At 33.7% G+C, this 18,732-nt stretch overlaps 1 protein-coding gene across 1 annotated transcript in view; it reads left to right on the top strand.

Moving 5' to 3' along the window:
• Positions 1-16,781, top strand: part of LOC149801976 (fructose-1,6-bisphosphatase isozyme 2-like) — a 37,486-nt gene extending 20,705 nt beyond the window's left edge. The window contains exons 6-7 of the mRNA XM_089956372.1: positions 4,186-4,302; positions 14,650-16,781. Of these exons, the coding sequence (XP_089812498.1) occupies positions 4,186-4,302; positions 14,650-14,838 (306 nt within the window). The 3' untranslated portion in view covers positions 14,839-16,781. The remainder of the gene's footprint in view (positions 1-4,185; positions 4,303-14,649) is intronic.
• The last annotated feature ends 1,951 nt before the right edge of the window (positions 16,782-18,732 follow it).

Here is an 18,732-nt window from a genome sequence, read left to right as displayed (position 1 = left end):
AGAAAACACCTCTGCACATTTGCATGCCAGGTAGGACTGAGAGTAAAGTCTGAAGAAGACAGGTTGTGTATCAACTCACCAATACCAATCAGGATAAATGATGTAGACTTAACCTGCACTAATAGAATTACATATCTGAGCAGGGCCCTGAGTTGTCTAAAGCACTCACCGTTCCGGATCACTGCCATCTCACCGCTGTCTGCATGGGTTTGAGTCTCATGCTTGGCTAATACTAGTATGTGAAAAAGATTGCCAGTAGCTTTTCGTGGGTCGGTGGTTCTTCTCGAGGGTTTCCAGGGTTCTTCCTCCATCAGTTATACTGGCTGCCATTTACAGCCTATCTTGTGCTGAAAAATGGCGTTAAATCCTGCAACAACAACATACCTGAGCAGCATCACCTGATGAGATGGAGGCACCAGAATGACATCCAGCACAGACTAAGGTAGCGCTCTACATTTTCGTATTTTGCATAGGGTTAGGATTTTAAAGAAAAAGAATTTCCCCGGCTTTCCTCATTGGTTATACTGGCTATTTAAAAAAGACCTTATATATCTTAGGTTTAATTCAAAGAACCTTTAATTCCCTTTATTTTGGTGTATGATTGATGGGTGTACTATGGGTTATAGAGTATACAGCTTGGCCTTACTTCAGATGTGCACCTTTCAAAAAAGTGCTAGCTCTACTTGGTCATTATCACTTCCTGAACTTCAGAGGTAAATTGTATAAAAAAGAGCCGATAACTTTTTTTACATTTTATATATTTGGTAATTCATTCATTGTACTTTCAGAAGCTGGTATTGTCTTGTCTGGCAAAATTCATTTTCCCTATTTTAATAGCTGCTATGTATAGTGTAGTTTAGACTAATTCAGGCTGATTTTTTAACATAAGGGAGCAGTCATTTTAGTTAGCAGTGTGCTTAAATCATGTAAAATTTCCAAAAGTACAATATCCAAAGAAATATCATCCACATTACATTAATGTAGCATACAGGTATGCCAAGATTCTCTCCATTGTGCATGTTTTAAATGCGAACTACTTCACCTTACATACGTCACTCTCTCAGAAGTACATATTAACTGGTGAGATCCCCCTATGTGACCTTTGCTTTACATTTATCAAAGACCTATGTGACCTGAGCTGTATGTTCATCAAAGACCTATGTGACCTGTGCTCTACTTTTATGACAGACCTATGTGACCTATGCTTTAGCTTTGTCACAGATGTAGAGGTCTATGCTCTAGTTTTATCACAGACCCATGTGACCTATGCTTTAGTTTCATCACAGACCTATGTGCCCAGTTCTCTAATTTCATCACAGACCTATGTGACCTTAGTTTTATCTGTGCTCATAAAACCTAATTATTTACCTGTTAGAGCTTGGTACAAATGTCTGTAATGGCCAGATTCTAGGATCTTCACAATATTTTGTAATTTGTTTATTATTGATTGCAATAGATCAATCATTGTTTTGAAAGAAAAATAATCATCAAATTTCACCAAAGTGGTTATCACCCATTTGAGCCTAAAGCTGTATGTAGGAACTTTTGAGAAACAAGGACAAAACTCAGTAGGAAGGAATCATAGTTTTAGAATTTAATTTTAATTTTGTTTGTAACGTATTTACCAACCTATAAGACTATACTTTTTGACCAGAAAATCTTGCCTTCATCTTGTACTCCGGATCGACTTGTATATGGATTACTTCATCCAAATTGCTTTATTATATGTCATATTATTTTTTGTATGGAAAAAAAATCCTCCAAAAGTACGAAAATTAATGTCTACAAAATATTTCTTGTTGGGGAAGAGATTGTGTTTGAAAAATATAGGACCCCACATTGAGAAGGACTTTTAAACAATTATATGATTGTCAGTACTAAAAAATAATGTTTATCAGATGTAATTGCGCTAAGCAGCATGCACATGTAATATACATTGTTTGTAATATATGTTGTTTCAATTTTATTACATATTATGTGTATTAAAATTGTGTGTTATTACATGTATGTGTGTTAAAATTGACAAGTTAGAAGATGAATAATCATGACAAAGACAGATATTCCATCACATTTTTCTTTTTGCATCTCATGATCAAATAAGATTATGCCCCATTGTGAGAGAGATCGAGAGATCTGTATTGTTCACTTACCTGATGACATTGATCACACTCATGTACAAGTGCAGTACCATATTCCATTATCAATTAATAACACTAGGTAAGCAATTCCTTTTTGTTTAGTTACTGCTTCCAATGTCCAAGAATCACATGGCTTATAGTGGTATTTACATGCTAATTAAATATGCTACAGCTGTAGTTGGGTTTTCCAAGCTAACACCTGTTTGAAGTCAAGATTCAACAGACCTGATCAGACTAATAAGGCTACCCATGGGTATTATGAATGCAGTACCATATAATGAAAGGAAATGCCTGGTTGTTACTCCTGTAAATTTCTCAACCAATGACATCTTTTGAACTTGCCGTTAGTTCTGACAACAATTACAGTAACAAATAGCATGAGCAAAGAACAAAAACAATTGTACCTAAGTACAATAAGAGTACATGCACTTTAAAAAATCTTATTTGTTGGGAATGGATAGGTCATTACGCTTGCAAAAAATATTAGCATGTGAAATGGTCATTCTTTGGATTTAAGCTACATGGTGTCTATTTGGATATAACTATTATGAATATTTAAACCATGAAGGAGTATGGTATGTATTTTCATAGTTTACATTTACTGTCTAATTTAATGTTTTCTCTCATTGGCAATTGCTTCAGCTAAATAGGGGCAATATATGTAAAAAAAAAAATAAATAAAAATAATAACACAAACAGCTGAAATCTCTATCTCTTTCTCACTCTCTCTCTCTCTCATATATTGGTCCATATTTTATTTTGATCACAAGGTGCATGAAGGAAAATGCAATGGAATAGATATACATCTCTCTCTATATCTCTCTTCCCCCAAAAATGTGGTAAAAGCATTTTAGTATTAATGATGTCTATTTCCCTATTGCTGATGTTATGTGTATTTGATTTAATTTATATTTGATTTAATTTAATTATTTGTTTGTTTTAAAAAAAACTTTTATTCCATTACATGCTATTGTAATGTAACTTTATTTACTGGATTTGACATTGTCCAGAAATTCAGTTCAGTTCAGTTTGACCTGACTGATTTTTGTAAACAACTAATAATAGAAACTTTGTATCTAATGCTGACCTTGATTCAGAACCAGTAAGAGTTGATGTAAACAACTTTTTTTTTTTATTAAAATTTTTAAATTATTTCTCAGAGTAAGATTCATAAAGTGAAATTGAGGCCATACTTGGAGTATGTGACAAAGAACATTTATCAGTTAGGTTTTTCCAGAGGATTGACTCATATCTGGGCATCTGTTTTGCGTTGTAATACTAGTGCTTTAAATTATTTCTTGGACAAGAACTGTTATCGACATTTACATGGAATTCAGACATTGGAGTATTATTTTCTGTGATTCAACAAAAAACTGTTGACACATCAGTATGACACTGACCACATCATACGTCATCACCTTCCACTTTAGATTTCATCGGAATTCAAACTCAGTTTCATTAGGACTTTTTATTACTAGACTTCTATTTTTTAATTCTTGGATTATTTTTGGATTTGATTTGTAAAACCATAAGTTCTTTTTCTCATTTTTACCTGTTTTTCTAGCGAAATACATTATTTGTTAAATTTTACAAAGCTTGTTGTCTTTACTCTTTTTTTGTTACTGTTTGAAAGACCCTTATACTCAGCATTGACTTATATATAGATGAAGGATGGAAAATTCACCAAATTTGCTCATTTGACTTATACTCCACAATGACTTATAGGCCAGAAAATATTTTACCAAAAATGAGTAACTTACATGTGGTATTTCAGAACTACATTGATCCATTATCATGAGACATTCTGTATCCTAATCATTCTTCAGCCTAAATATGAATATGTTCTGTGTTCTTTTCTGTAGTTTACACATATATGGTGGAAATTGTCTTGTTTGGATTTACTGAAATACTTTGTGTTCATTTCAGCTGAAAGAAAGTAAGTTGGACTCAATTTTATGGCCAGTATTGACAGAAATTTGGAATACTTAGTGTCTGAATTTGAAAGTTTCTACAGTATTATATTGGCTTCTACTTCAAACTATTTCAGAAAGGAAGCCCCTACGGTGCTCGTTACATTGGCTCTATGGTGGCCGATGTTCACAGAACATTGGTGTATGGAGGAATCTTCATGTATCCTGGCACAAAGGAGTCTCCTAATGGGAAAGTAAGTTATGGAAACTGCATAATTCAGAAGTGGAACTGTCCTTGAATTCATAGGCAATTGCTTTTTTGTGACCATCAATGTTACATTTTGATAGCATTAGCCATGAACATAAGAATTCAGCTCCATACAGAATTCTTACCTATACAGGTCCAACAATGACTGACAAATAAAGATAATCTTTGGCTGACAGTTTTCATCAAAATCAATAAATATACCAATAATAGATGCTATATAAAATATCAGTAATGTAAAGCTGATTAAGAAAACAGGATTGCCTTGTGAAATTTAAGAAATCGAGATGCAAATTTTCAGGACCACTCCAGTGGCCTAAGTGGTTAGAGCATCAGCCTCAGGTGTGGGAAGTCATGTGTCAAGCCCTGGCTGAGTCGTATCAAAGATTTGTAAAAACAGTAGTAGCAGCTGCCTCACTTGGCACTCAGAATTAATATGTTAGTGTTAGGATTGGTTGGCCTGGCGTCAGGATAATGTGACAGGGTATGGCATGATGCTACATGTCTGTGGCATGATGCTTCATTGCCAGATATCACTGTAAACTGCCACACTGCAGACATCATAGCGAGATGACTGAAAAATATTATAAAGCTACATTAAAAATCAAAATCATTTGCGCATGTACGCGCACACACACACATTTTCAATATTGAAATGAGTGCTTCTACCAGAAACAACTATTATAACACATTCAGGGATAAATGATAGGGTTCTAAGTTCAGTATGTTTAATGATCATTAAAGCTATCACCAGATTATTATCTATGCATGTGGGCCAAAACCAAGGTTTCCAAGGGAATGTAATTTCTGTCATTTGACACAGCTGTATTTGAGATGGAGTGCTTGTTTTTGAAGAAAGTTTTCTTTGAATTGTTAGCGTGGGATGAGGTTAGTGACAAATTCTAAATTCTGGACCATTTTTATATCTACTACCCTGAATCATCTTTTTCTGTAATATATATTATTTAAGTGGTTATATGCATCAAGTTATACTTGAATCGAGTTTGAATGGTGGACTTCCCAGCTCTGTCTGTCTTAGACCTTGGTATATGTGTTTCTGGGAATACTAAAACTGAATTGTTAGATGCAGCAGTGTATTTGATAGAAATAAAAAGTTTGAAGCATTGACATACACATTAAATCCAGGGTACAGGGTGTCCAATTGGTCCAAGACACTAGCCCTTACTGATTATTACTACAGGGGCTGTGTAATCTGTATAAGTTCCATGACTACATGGGCTGTGTAATCTGTACAAGTTCTATGACCACAGGGTCTATGTAGTCTGGACAAGTTCCACAACCACAGGGGCTATCTAATCTGGACAAGTTTAATGACTACAAGGGGTATTTAAGCTGGAGTTCCACAGATACAGGGGCTATGTCATCTGGACATGTTCCACAACCATATCAGCAATGTCATCTGGACATGTTCCACAACCATATCAGCTATGTCATCTGGACATGTTCCACAACCATATCAGCTATGTCATCTGGACATGTTCCACAACCATATCGGCTATGTAATCTGGATAAGTATGAAACTCCTGATATATATTTGTCAGAGTTTTGTAAAGTTTTTCCTGATGTGGACAAACAGTTTGACTATGTTGCTCTTCTTTAATTCAATCACAATAAAAGATGTAGATTTTACAGTCAATGGCATTTAACCATGAACAGGCAATGTCTGAAGCAGCGATGATATAACAGCACTGGACGGCATATTTCTCACAGTGTTCGGCCAGTTCCATGATACTTTAGTATCAGAACACCTAGTGAATGGATGTTGATTGCCAGTGCTTTAACAATTTTTCAGTCATAACGCTACAATTTCTGCATTGTGACAGTTTATACTATGTCTAGCACTGGGGCATCATGCGAAGACATGTAGCATCATGTCCCACCAGTCACATTATCCTGACACTATTCCAACCAATCCTTACATTAAACTCTAAATGATAAGCACTGAGCGAGACAGCTGCTAGTACCATTTTTGTAAGTCTTTGATATGACTCGACCATGGTTTGAACCCACAATCTCCCACATCTGAGGTGGATGCTCTAACCACTAAGTTACCAGAGTGGTCAATTTCAACATCGACTTTATCTGCATTTACAAAAGATCTCGGTGGTTCTTCCCTGGGTTTTCCAGGGTTCTTCCTCCACCAGTTATACTGGCCGCCATGTATAGCCTATCTTGTGCTGAAAAATGGCGTTAAACCCTAAAACAACAACAACAACAAAAGATCTATATTTTTTACTTGTCTTAATTTCTAACTTATGCACGTATTTTTTATTATGTCTCCACTCAACAATCCATACAGTAAATGAAGTTCATCAGTCAGTCTGAGAACAGTTTGACTTCCACAAGGTAACATATTGGAATAAATGTTATTCAGTCAAATTTGTTGTATAGCTTTATACTGTTCAAACTTTGGCAGTGTTATCTCCAGGCCAATAATCTGCTTGGGGAACCCAACAACTTTTGTTAACAGCACTGATCACCTTCTTGGCCCTACTGCACCATCATTACAGTCACACCTTTGAGAAGTTTTTTAGAATGACTTTATATGGCTAATTTTACCAGTACTGTGAATCCATTATTGAAGGATTATGAATTTTTGTGGTTTTCCTGTGTAAATTAGACAATAAACTTAAAGTGACTACAGAGTATGAATTTCATGGTATTTATATGTAAAATAGATCATAAAGTTACAAAAGAGTATGAATTTTCGTGGTTTTTATATGTAAACTAGGCCACACAAGTGACTAGGGTATGAATTTTCATGATTTTTTAGTATAAACTAGACCACAAAAGTGACAACAGGGTATGAATTTTCATTATTTTTGTGTGTAAACTAGATGACAAAAGTGACAATAGGGTATACATTTTCATGGTTTTTGTGTGTAAACTAGACACAAAAGTGACAACAGGGTATGAATTTTCATATTTGTTATGTGTAAAATAGACCACAAGGAGGACAACAGGATATGAATTTTCATGGTTTTTATGTGTAGACTAGACCAGAAAAGTGACTAGGTATGCATTTTCATGGTTTTTATGTGTAAACTAGATCACAAAAGTGACAACAGGGTATAAATTTTCATGGGTTTTTGTGTAAACTAGACCACAAAAGTGACAACAGGGTATGAATTTTCATGATTTATGTGTGTAAACTAAACCACAAAAGTGACAACAGGGTATGAATTTTCATGATTTATTTGTGTAAACTAGACTACAAAGTGACAACAAGGTATGCATTTTCATGGTTTTTATGTGTAAACTAGACCACAAAAGTGACAACAGGGTATGAATTTTCATGATTTAAGTGTGTAAACTAGACCACAAAAGTGACAACAAGGTATGCATTTTCATGGTTTTTATGTGTAAACTAGACCACAAAAGTGACAGCAGGGTATGAATTTTCATGATTTATGTGTGTGAACTAGACCACAAAAGTGACAGCAGGGTATGAATTTTCATGATTTATGTGTGTGAACTAGACCACAAAAGTGACAGCAGGGTATGAATTTTCATGATTTATGTGTGTAAACTAGACCACAAAAGTGACAACAGGGTATGAATTTTCATGATTTAAGTGTGTAAACTAGACCACAAAAGTGACAACAAGGTATGCGTTTTCATGGTTTTTATGTGTAAACTAGACCACAAAAGTGACAGCAGGGTATGAATTTTCATGCTTTTTTTGTGTAGACTAGACCACAAAAGTGACAACAGGGTATGAATTTTCATGATTTATGTGTGTAAACTAGGCACAAAAGTGACAACAGGATATGCATTTTCATGGTTTTTGTATAGACTAGACCACAAAAGTGACAACAAGATATGAATTTTCATGATTTATGTGTGTAAACTAGGCACAAAAGTGACAACAGGGTATGAATTTTCATGATTTATGTGTGTAAACTAGGCACAAAAGTCACAACAGGATATGCATTTTCATGGTTTTTGTATAGACTAGACCACAAAAGTGACAACAGGGTATGAATTTTCATGATTTATGTGTGTAAACTAGGCACAAAAGTGACAACAGGGTATGAATTTTCATGATTTAAGTGTGTAAACTAGACCACAAAAGTGACAACAAGGTATGCATTTTCATGGTTTTTATGTGTAAACTAGACCACAAAAGTGACAGCAGGGTATGAATTTTCATGTTTTTTTTGTGTAGACTAGACCACAAAAGTGACAACAGGGTATGAATTTTCATGATTTATGTGTGTAAACTAGGCATAAAAGTGACAACAGGATATGCATTTTCATGATTTTTGTGTGTAAACTAGGCACAAAAGTGACAACAGGATATGCATTTTCATGATTTTTGTATAGACTAGACCACAAAAGTGACAACAGGGTATGAATTTTCATGATTTATGTGTGTAAACTAGGCACAAAAGTGACAACAGGGTATGAATTTTCATGATTTATGTGTGTAAACTAGGCATAAAAGTGACAACAGGGTATGAATTTTCATGGTTTTTATGTGTAAACTAGACCACAAAAAGTGACAACAGGGAATGAATTTTCATGGTTTTTATGTGTAAACTAGACCACAAAAAGTGACAACAGGGAATGAATTTTCATGGTTTTTATGTGTAAACTAGAACACAAAGCTGACAACAGAGTAAGAAAAAAGCAAATATTCAGAGTACTCCATCCCACTCCATGCTATATGCCATGGTAAAAGTATCTCTCATTTATTTTAATACCAATGGTACATATTGCTTAAAATAATGTCATCCTACATTTGGGAAAGATGAGCAACAGAAATTGATTTTATTACCATTTGTTTGCATAATTCCATGAATTTGAAAGCTCAGTAATAATGTAATAACTATGATGCTTTTGTAAAAAAATGCTAAAATACCCAGGTTGTGTGCTTAAAGCACTTGTACATAAACATCCAACTTTGTCTGTGTATCCCAGCTGCCAAACAAGAGGTCATGAGTTCAAAACTCACAGCAGCATCCCAGATCGGTTTTTTATTACTTTCTTTTGTATTTTTATGTTCACACTTTTTTTTAAATTTGGTCTTCCCAATTATTTTTTTTTAATGGACACTTTTTTTTCAGTTTTATTTTGAAAATGTATCACTCCTGTCATGGGAAAAGCAATAGCTAGTTATATTCATGTATAATAATGAATACTAAAATTGTATGCAGTCCAGTGAAAATTCGAAACATAAAAGAAATGAGACAGCATTAGAATTCATGAATATTAAACATCACTCACAGTTTGCACCTTTGTTAAGCACATATATCCTTAAATTATATTAGTAATTATTTAATCATGAAAATATCCAGCATAATATGTTGATCATGAATGCAGTACTATAGTATCTACTGTTAGACACTTCCATTCTGAATAAATATATTAATGTAGTCATGTCTGATTTAAACATTAGTAGTTCCTTGTATAAAAGAAAGTTTGCAGTTTTTATTTTCTTGATCACAGGTACTATTCAGTATTCCGTTGAGCAAATGAACACAAGAGCATATTCTTATAATTAAATGTTTCATGGTAAATAATTACTGAATAAATAAACTAGCAGAGATCAGTCCTGCCTTCAATGACATAAAAAAATCAGTCTTGCCTTCAGTGACAGAAAAAAAATATCCTGCCTTCAATGACAGATAAATCAGTCCTGCCTTCAATGGCAGATAAATCAACCCTGCCTTCAGTGACAGATAAATTAGCCCTGTCTTCAATGACAGATAAATCAGACCTACCTTCAATGACAGATAAATCAGTCCTACCTTCAATGGCACCACTCTGGTGGCCTAGTGGTTAGAGCATCCACCTCGGATGTGGAAGGTTGTGGGATCCCTGGCCGAGTCATACCAAAGACTTACAAAAATGGTACTTAAGCTGCCTCACTTGGTGCTCAGCATTAAGTGGTTAGTGTTAGGACTGGTTGGCCTGGTGTCAGGATAATGTGACTGGGTGGGACATCATGCTACATGTCTGCAGCATGATGCCCCAGTGCTAGACATCACTATAAACTGCCACACTGCAGACATCATAGCGATATGACTGAAAAATTGTTAAAGCTATGTTAAAAATCCAAATCACACGCACACACCCTACCTTCAATGACATATAAATTAGGCCTGTCTTCAATGACAGATAAATCAGTCCTGCCCTCAATGACACATATATATCAGAATGATGCAACTTATCAGTGCATACAACTGGCTCAAACAATGGTAAGATGTCATTCACCTTTCAGTGAGACAAAGCCTATTACCATATAAACCAAAAAAGGTGATAACATTGTCTGATCAACAGACTTAGGGGGCAGCAAGTCACATGGTATCATATTCTGGTCAGCGAATAGAGGGATTGTTCTTGTCAGGCATTAGTGGAAGATGTTACTTTAAGTGTCTTCATTTTGACCACTGTATCAGTGATACTTTGATAGCTAAGAAAGTAAAACTTAATTTTGACAGAACTGCCTGCATATGGAAAGACAGAAGCTTTGATTCAGATAAGCTTTACATACTGTCATTGTGTTAGCGCATTATCCCTAAATGTTAAGGACTTTATAATTTGATCGTGTTTTTTGCAAACACTGAAAACCTAATTGCAATCTTAATTACAGCAGTGGAATTTTGCTTGTACATGCATACAGAGGGATGTCAGCATCTTCACTGATTCTGATCTGTACATTTATGCAGCGAAAAACTTACTAATCAATTCAGTATGGATTAAGCTTATCTGCTTGAGAATGCAAGGAAGTGATTGTACATGTATTATTTTTATTAAGATTAGTATTTCATTCTTTTTTTAAGTAATGAATCCAATCACAAATTAAGAACCCACTAATATATATTTATATTTTGAAATAAACCACGAAATTTGATACTCCTGAACCTCATTTGATTCACAGTATTTGAGATCAGTTGACATAAAATATTAATCTTTCCACATTTTCAAGACCTATTTAATACATGTATAAATAGCCATGGTGAAATGCACTCTACTAATTAGATGGACAAAATTTTGGCATGGTAACACTTTACCTTTAAAAATGTTTGGGGAGAATACTGCTTGGACAAGCTTCTTTTCAGCTTTATGTCATGATTTTTCATACAGCTTTGTTGTCAAGCCATCCTTTATGGTATTTGGATATAACGATTGCTTTACTGTCTGTGTCCATCCACACCCATCCATTAAGCTCCATATTCAAGCATTTTACTCTCTAGCAAAATAAACTCGTGGACTTGACAGAAAGGGATGGGTTTTATGTTACATTGATATACAGAACTTAAATTTTTTGTTTTATGTCCCCATTAGCTCACCTGGCCATAAAACCAAATGATTTTATCATAATTATGATTGTATAGTATGGCCATGCATTCATCATATGTTGTGTGTTTGTCAACAGTCGCTTCTTACCCCCTCTGGAAGCTATTTCTGATCAGATTTGTTACTTAGAATTGGAACTTGTATCATCAAGATCTCAGACAAGTTCAGTAATGTTTGAGAACCATACTAAGCCTGTTACCACTCTGGAGATGATATTGCTGATCTAATTTGGATCAAATTGAGAATAGAGGTTAATAATATTAAGAGCATATGGACTTCAAAAATGACATGCGGTCGATATTTGTTGAGAAATTCATCCTAAAATCTTAATTTTGTATCATTTTTCTAAATAAAAATTGGGTTACTTAAATTTTGTGGATAAAAATTGAGCTACTGGTGCTTGCATGAAATCATACTTGGTGAGAAATGTTTTTAGTTGTCTGGGCTAGTTGGACCTCGGAATTGTCATCCCTGAAAGAGCGAGATTCATGCATATTAATGAGGCAGTCTTGCATCTGATTGACTGAGCTTGTTATTCCTGTTGCAACTCTGGATGTCATATTTATAATCATGTTTTGAATATGGGATTAAGTAAAAAAATCTTGGACAAGTTTGATGATAAACGAGATACATGCTTACAAATGAGATGATCTTGCATCTGATTGACAAAATTTGTTACCACATTGGATACCATGCTCTAATCTGACATTGATCAAATTGGAATATGGACTTATATTGTCAGCATCTTGATGAGTTTAGTAATGAGCAAAATTTATACATACTGTTGAGGTGATATTGTACTTGATTGTCTAAGCTTGTTATTGTTTTTGGAAGCCCTATTTCATGATTCAACTTTTATTAAACCTGGAATATGGGCTTATATCATTGAGATCTGTGATCTTCAATAATGAGCAAAATTCGAACTTATTAATGAGGTGATCTAACATCTGATTTGTTGAGCTTGATGTTCCTCTGAAGACGATATTTCTGGTTCTGTTTTGCACAGACTTGGCATTTAGCTTTAAATGATCAAGATCTCACATGAGCTCAATAATGAGCAAGATCCATGGATGTTAATGGGGTGGTCTTGCATCTGGTTGGTTTTCTACCACTGTAGAGACTCTGATCTGATTCTTGAAAAATGTATGTAGACTTAAATGACTGTTTCTTTCCTTTTTTTAAAAATTAATCTAAGTAAATAGACTTATATCGTCAGGATATCCAGCAAACTCTTTTGTGAGATTTGCACAATTTTTTGAGGTGGTCAAATTGGATGAACTTCTTACAAATCAAAAGATGGTATTTCTGACCCAGATATGCTAGATGTTGGATGATTAAGACATTATCTAGAACAAAATATTATCAATATTGAATATTACTCCCTTTTTTATACTTCTTTGTACTACTCTCTTCTGATGGCCACTTCAGTATCATTCAAATCTTTGATTATATCTTTAAGTTAATCTTCTTCAAGAGACCTGCAGATTTTCATACATATAAATACTGATACCATCCTTTGTGTTGTACTTGACAAAGGCATCGCACTTGACAAAGAGATGCAGTTTCTGTGGTTTCATTAGTCAAAAGGAAATGCAATTTCCGTGATTTCATTAGTCAATGGGAAATGCATATTCCATGATTTCATTAGTCAAAAGGAGATACAGTTTCTTGGACTTTATTAGACAGTGGGAATTGCCATTTCTGACTACTTTAGTTGAAGGGAATGTAATTTCTATGACTTCATTAGTCAAATGGAAATGAAGTTTGTGATTTCATTAATAAAAAGGAATTGCCATTTCAGTGATTTCGTTAGTAAAAAGGAAATGCATGATTTTGATAGATGCATGTTTACATGGGTAGATTGGTATGCATGATTTTGATAGATGCATGTTTACATGGGTAGATTGGTATGCATAATTTTGATAGATGTGTGTTTACATGGGTAAATTGGTATGCATGATTTTTGACAGATATGTGCTTACAGAGGTCAATATGTTATGTATCATTTTGACATATGCCAGCTTACAGTTAAATATGGTATGCATGATTTTGATCAATGCATGCCAAGACAGGTAAATGTGGTATGCAAGATTTTGATCAATGCATGCCAAGACAGGTAAATGTGGTATGCAAGATTTTGACAGTTAAGTGTATGTTTACATAGGTAAATATGGTATGCATGGTTTTGATCAATGCATGCCAAAACAGGTAAATGTGGTATGCAAGATTTTGACAGTTGGGTGAAGGAATGTTTGCACAGGTACAGGTAAATATGGTATGCATGACTTTGACAGTTTGGATACCTGTTTATACAGGTAAATATATACATTATTTTGCCATACAGGGTAAAACTCAATGCCTGATTGGAGAATATTTTTTTTAGACCTTATTACATCTTGCATATTTAATGTCTAAGATGCTGCAATCATTTAATTTTTAAAAAGTAATGTTTGAATAATGTTTTGGAATCTGCGATAATTTGTTTTTTTTATGATATACATATCTTTACACAAACTTATGAAAACATACGAATATAACATATTCTTGTGTTAAAACTGTACTCAGCATCAAAGTGAAGGACCACAAAAAATGAATATGAGGAAATTCACATATTTGAATGAACAGGTAAATCAAAATAATGGACTAGGGTTGACTTCAGATTGGGATGTGGTGATGAAATGATTGGTGCATGGCATATTTCACCATTACAAATACATTGAATGATTCATATGTAACCCATATTGTTACCCATTTGTAAGTACCACTGTATACATGTAAATGTTAGGAACTGTTTGTAGTGTATTATAACACTTGTGTGGTTTCTACACATTTCTCAAGTGGACATGCCTTTAAATGTTTTAATTTCTTCAGTCAAATATTACAATTTATAAAACATACTTTTTCAATTTTTCTTTTCTTATAATTGCATCTGCTGTATGAATTCTTTGGTTAAGATGAATTATGTGATTTATAATGTGGTTTATTTTTTTGCCATTAACCTTCTCCACAGTTGCGTCTGCTGTATGAGGGTAGCCCCATGGCATTCATTGTAGAGCAGGCGGGAGGCTTGGCTACTACAGGAACCATGCCCATCCTTGACGTTACTCCTGAGAGTGTCCATCAGCGAATTCCTGTCTTCCTTGGATCAAAGGACGATGTGCAGGATGTTATTGACCTTTATGCAAAGCACAAGAAGTAGAGCACTACCATAAAGATTCAGTGTGCCATTTTTTGCACAGTTAATATAATGGTGTCAGATACATATATATAACCAGAAGTTATCCCCAACTGCAAATTCCATTGACAATACTAGTCTGCAGTTTCAGTCAATCATTGGTCACGATTAAAACGATTGATCAACAGTTCGTTTCTATATATTACCAGTTGTATATGTGGGAGATGCATTACTTTGACTGGAATACCATTTTTAGGAAGTGCATTTAAGTATTAGTGGTTGTGAGTGTATGCAACATGAAGGTAGATGATTTTACTGATTACAAAAGATACCAAAGATCATATGAAATGTTATTTCTGTATGAAAATGATTTGTCAGTGATTTGTCTGTCCATTATAAACAGATTCATGCTTAATCTGCATGCCATTTATTTAAAGGCTTTCTGATCATTCTTGATAAATTGACTAAAAAAGAAAATGAGATAGTTCTGATCAAACAGAATTAACTTCTTAAGAAAAAATAATTAGAACCAAAATGGACAAAGTGAAACAATTGACAAACCTTACTGCAGTGTTCACTGTTTATAATAGTCTTATTCACTCAGACTCATCAATTTTTTTCACTATGGTAAGTGGATACCAAGATATGGTTTCTGTCTATAAAGTCGGGTTGTCATGAATCCTTTTATGTCTTCAGTGCTATCTCTATTTATTCAGAATTCTAAATACTGTTCTCTCAGCAATCTCTAGGCTCCAGAGTAATTTATATATACATCTCAACCAGCTGTCAGGATGTAAATTTTATTTGGATACTGTCTACAGTAATTTTTAATCCATTATAGTGTATGCTGAAAAACATAAAAGGGACTGTTTCATTGCATTTCCCCAGAAATGTCACAAAATAACAGGATTTATTTTTGTGACTTCAGCCTCATATTGCCAGATTTCTAAAACTTGGTGAACCCTCTGTTCAGCATTTTGTTGAACAGCTTTCATATGTATGGACAGACAAATGGACAGTCGGGACAAAAGTTAGTTTTCTTCTCATACTGTTGCAGTTAAACAAAATTTATTACCTTTCTCAGTTGAAATTAATGCTCCTTGCAGTTAGGGATTAACATAAAGTATTTTTTTTTTATCACAGGTTGTACACAAAACATTGTGTTTTGTTTAGAGACTTATTTATGAGTTGACAATCAACATGTAATTTTGTATAAAAAAAAGAAAAAAAACATTGCTTACAGTTTGACAATTGTTTTTAAGATTAAACCTGATCTTGATGATATTTGTTTTTCATTAATGTGTGAATTTGCCGTGTGACCTTGCTTAAGTCAAGTCCAACTGCAGATTGCATAGATGCAGATCTGCAATAACATAATGCACCTGCAGATCTGGGTCTGTGCCACTTTTTAGGAGTAATCAGTTACAGTCAGCATAGATCACAGATGTTAGATCAGGGTATATATGATTTGCCATTGGACTCTACTTACAAAAACTTACAAGTTGGACTTGATGATAGCATGTATACAAAATTATCTTCTTTTGTTTGATTCATTCTTACATTATGATATTTGATAAACATGTCATCTTTATGCTTTTGGAGTATTGCTTTCGTCAATATTCAGTACCCATGCACTCTTGTTTTACTTTACACTGTAATTTTATTAAATTTTAACATCTAAAATTAGTGGCTGTCTTTAAAAAAATGTAGTTCATAGCTTTATTTACAAGAGGTTTTTCTTCTTTTGATTTGTATATAATTGGGAAAGTATGCTGGTGCATGTTTGACATTAAATGTCATCTGTGAGAATAATAATGTCCTAGTTTTTGTGAGGGTGATACAGTTAGTACAACAACTGTTTTTCATTGTTACCCACTTTAGAAGGAGTTGGACAGTCATCTACACTGAAAACACATTTATTATTAATTCCTTTCTCATCAGAGTAATTAAACATTGTAATCAAAACATTTTTGGCTTTATTATTTTGTATATTTATGTTAGTATTTCATTTTAATCAGCCAGTGTGGGTATGTGAGAAAGCTTTCCAGTAGCTTCCCGTGGGTCAGTCGTTCTTCCTCAGGTTTTCTGGTGTTCTTCCTTCATTAGTTATACTGGCCACCATATATAGCCTATCGTTTGCTGAAAAATGGCATTAAACCCAAAACAACAACAATATATTTAATCCATTTTGTTTATATCCTTATTTGTACTAATTTGATTGCTGATGTATTTACATGTGCATGCTCACCTATCTGTTCACTCATTGATTGGAACCTGATCAAGTAAATGGATTTATGCAAGCTGAAGTTGAAATAACCTTACTATGCTCTACTTTTTTCCAGTGGTTCATAATAACACTTGACAGACATTGAAAAATGTTCGCACCTATATTGTTTTAAGATAAACTGTGGATCTAGAGCACTGAATAATTAAGTTAGAAACTAAGAGCCAAGTTTGAGAGTCCATATGAAAACTGTTCAGTTCATCCACTTAATTTTATTTAGAGTCAAAAGAGATTTATTTCCAGGGTGTACATCATCCTTTAAATGATGGAATGTGTGGGGCAGCTGCATTTGTGTTTGCAAGATTGGATTCTGTTGTGAACATTGAAATGAAATACCTTATATTCTTGCATAAAAGTCCAACTGCAAACTGCACAGATCCAGATCTGTCATTACTTAAGGCACCAGCAGATCTGGGACAATGCAGTTTGTTAGGAATACAAAGTAAAACAAACACAGACCCTGATCTACCAGCACATTGTGCGATGGTAGATCAGGGCTAATGTTTGAAGTTTGACCTATTATTGGCTGTACATGGTAGTATTTGTAACTTTTTTTGAATAGAAAGGAAATTTTTCTAGATGCTAAAATATTTAATAACATTGATGTATAATTTGAAGAAAAAAAGGCAATTGTCAATCATAAACCTTTTTATTCAGCCACAGATAACTCTGTTGAAACAAACATGAAATAGTCACATCTTGTATGTTGGACTTGTTAACATAAGAAAAACATACACTGAAAATACATCTCAACAGAAATCAACTTTAAAAAAGAGTCTCAGCACAAAACTAGCAAATTTTAAAAATGATCCTCGCTTCAGTGTCAAACAGAATAAGGGAGACCAAGGTTGTGTATTTTAAGTTTACTAAATTAAAGTAAACAGAATGTAATTGTAAACAAGTTTAGTTGAGATATGAGCAAAATGACCCAAAATATATTCAACTATTTTAATATATTCAATAAATACAGCAGAACAAAATAAACCTTAAAGGCAAAAATATTAGATTTCTTAATGATTTCAACTGTTTGGTATAATATATCCTTTATTCTGCTATATTTAAAAATCGGACATCAACATATTCAAATTTTTCAAATATATAAATATGTTAAATGTGATAAAATTACAAAATCCATGGATACAAATGCCCATCTACATTGCAAAATATCAACAGGTAGTAACATTTATGACAGATTACAAATGCATTGTAGCATTCACTTCCAAGACTCTCATCGGACAACAAAGAACTACAACTCTTATGAAAAAAGAGACTGGAGTTGCTCATAAATTCTATTGCTATCTCAGAACCATGTATGGATAAATCATACTTTTCAATAATAAATAAATAAATAAATAAATAAATAAATAATAAAACCATATAAAACAATTTCTGGGAGTACTACTATTTTGTACTTTTACAATACAGTAAATCATACTTTTTAATAATTCATCCATCAAGTACTAGACAGTTATAAACAATCAATGGCAGAAAGAAAAAATACCAGGAGATTCCTTTGTAATAATGAAAATAACAATCACAAATTATTTTACAGCCAAGCCTTATGTAATGATCACCTTTCTTCTGTCACTATCAGTCATATCCAGTTGGTATTAGATTTTCCCAGCCATTATTTT

The sequence above is a fragment of the Sinohyriopsis cumingii genome, chromosome 4, assembly GCF_028554795.1.
Source record: "Sinohyriopsis cumingii isolate HCF-2022 chromosome 4, ASM2855479v2, whole genome shotgun sequence".
Taxonomy (NCBI): Eukaryota; Metazoa; Mollusca; class Bivalvia; order Unionida; family Unionidae; genus Sinohyriopsis; species Sinohyriopsis cumingii.
Note: the sequence above shows the minus strand (reverse complement) of the source record. Positions and strands in the feature narration are given on the sequence as shown.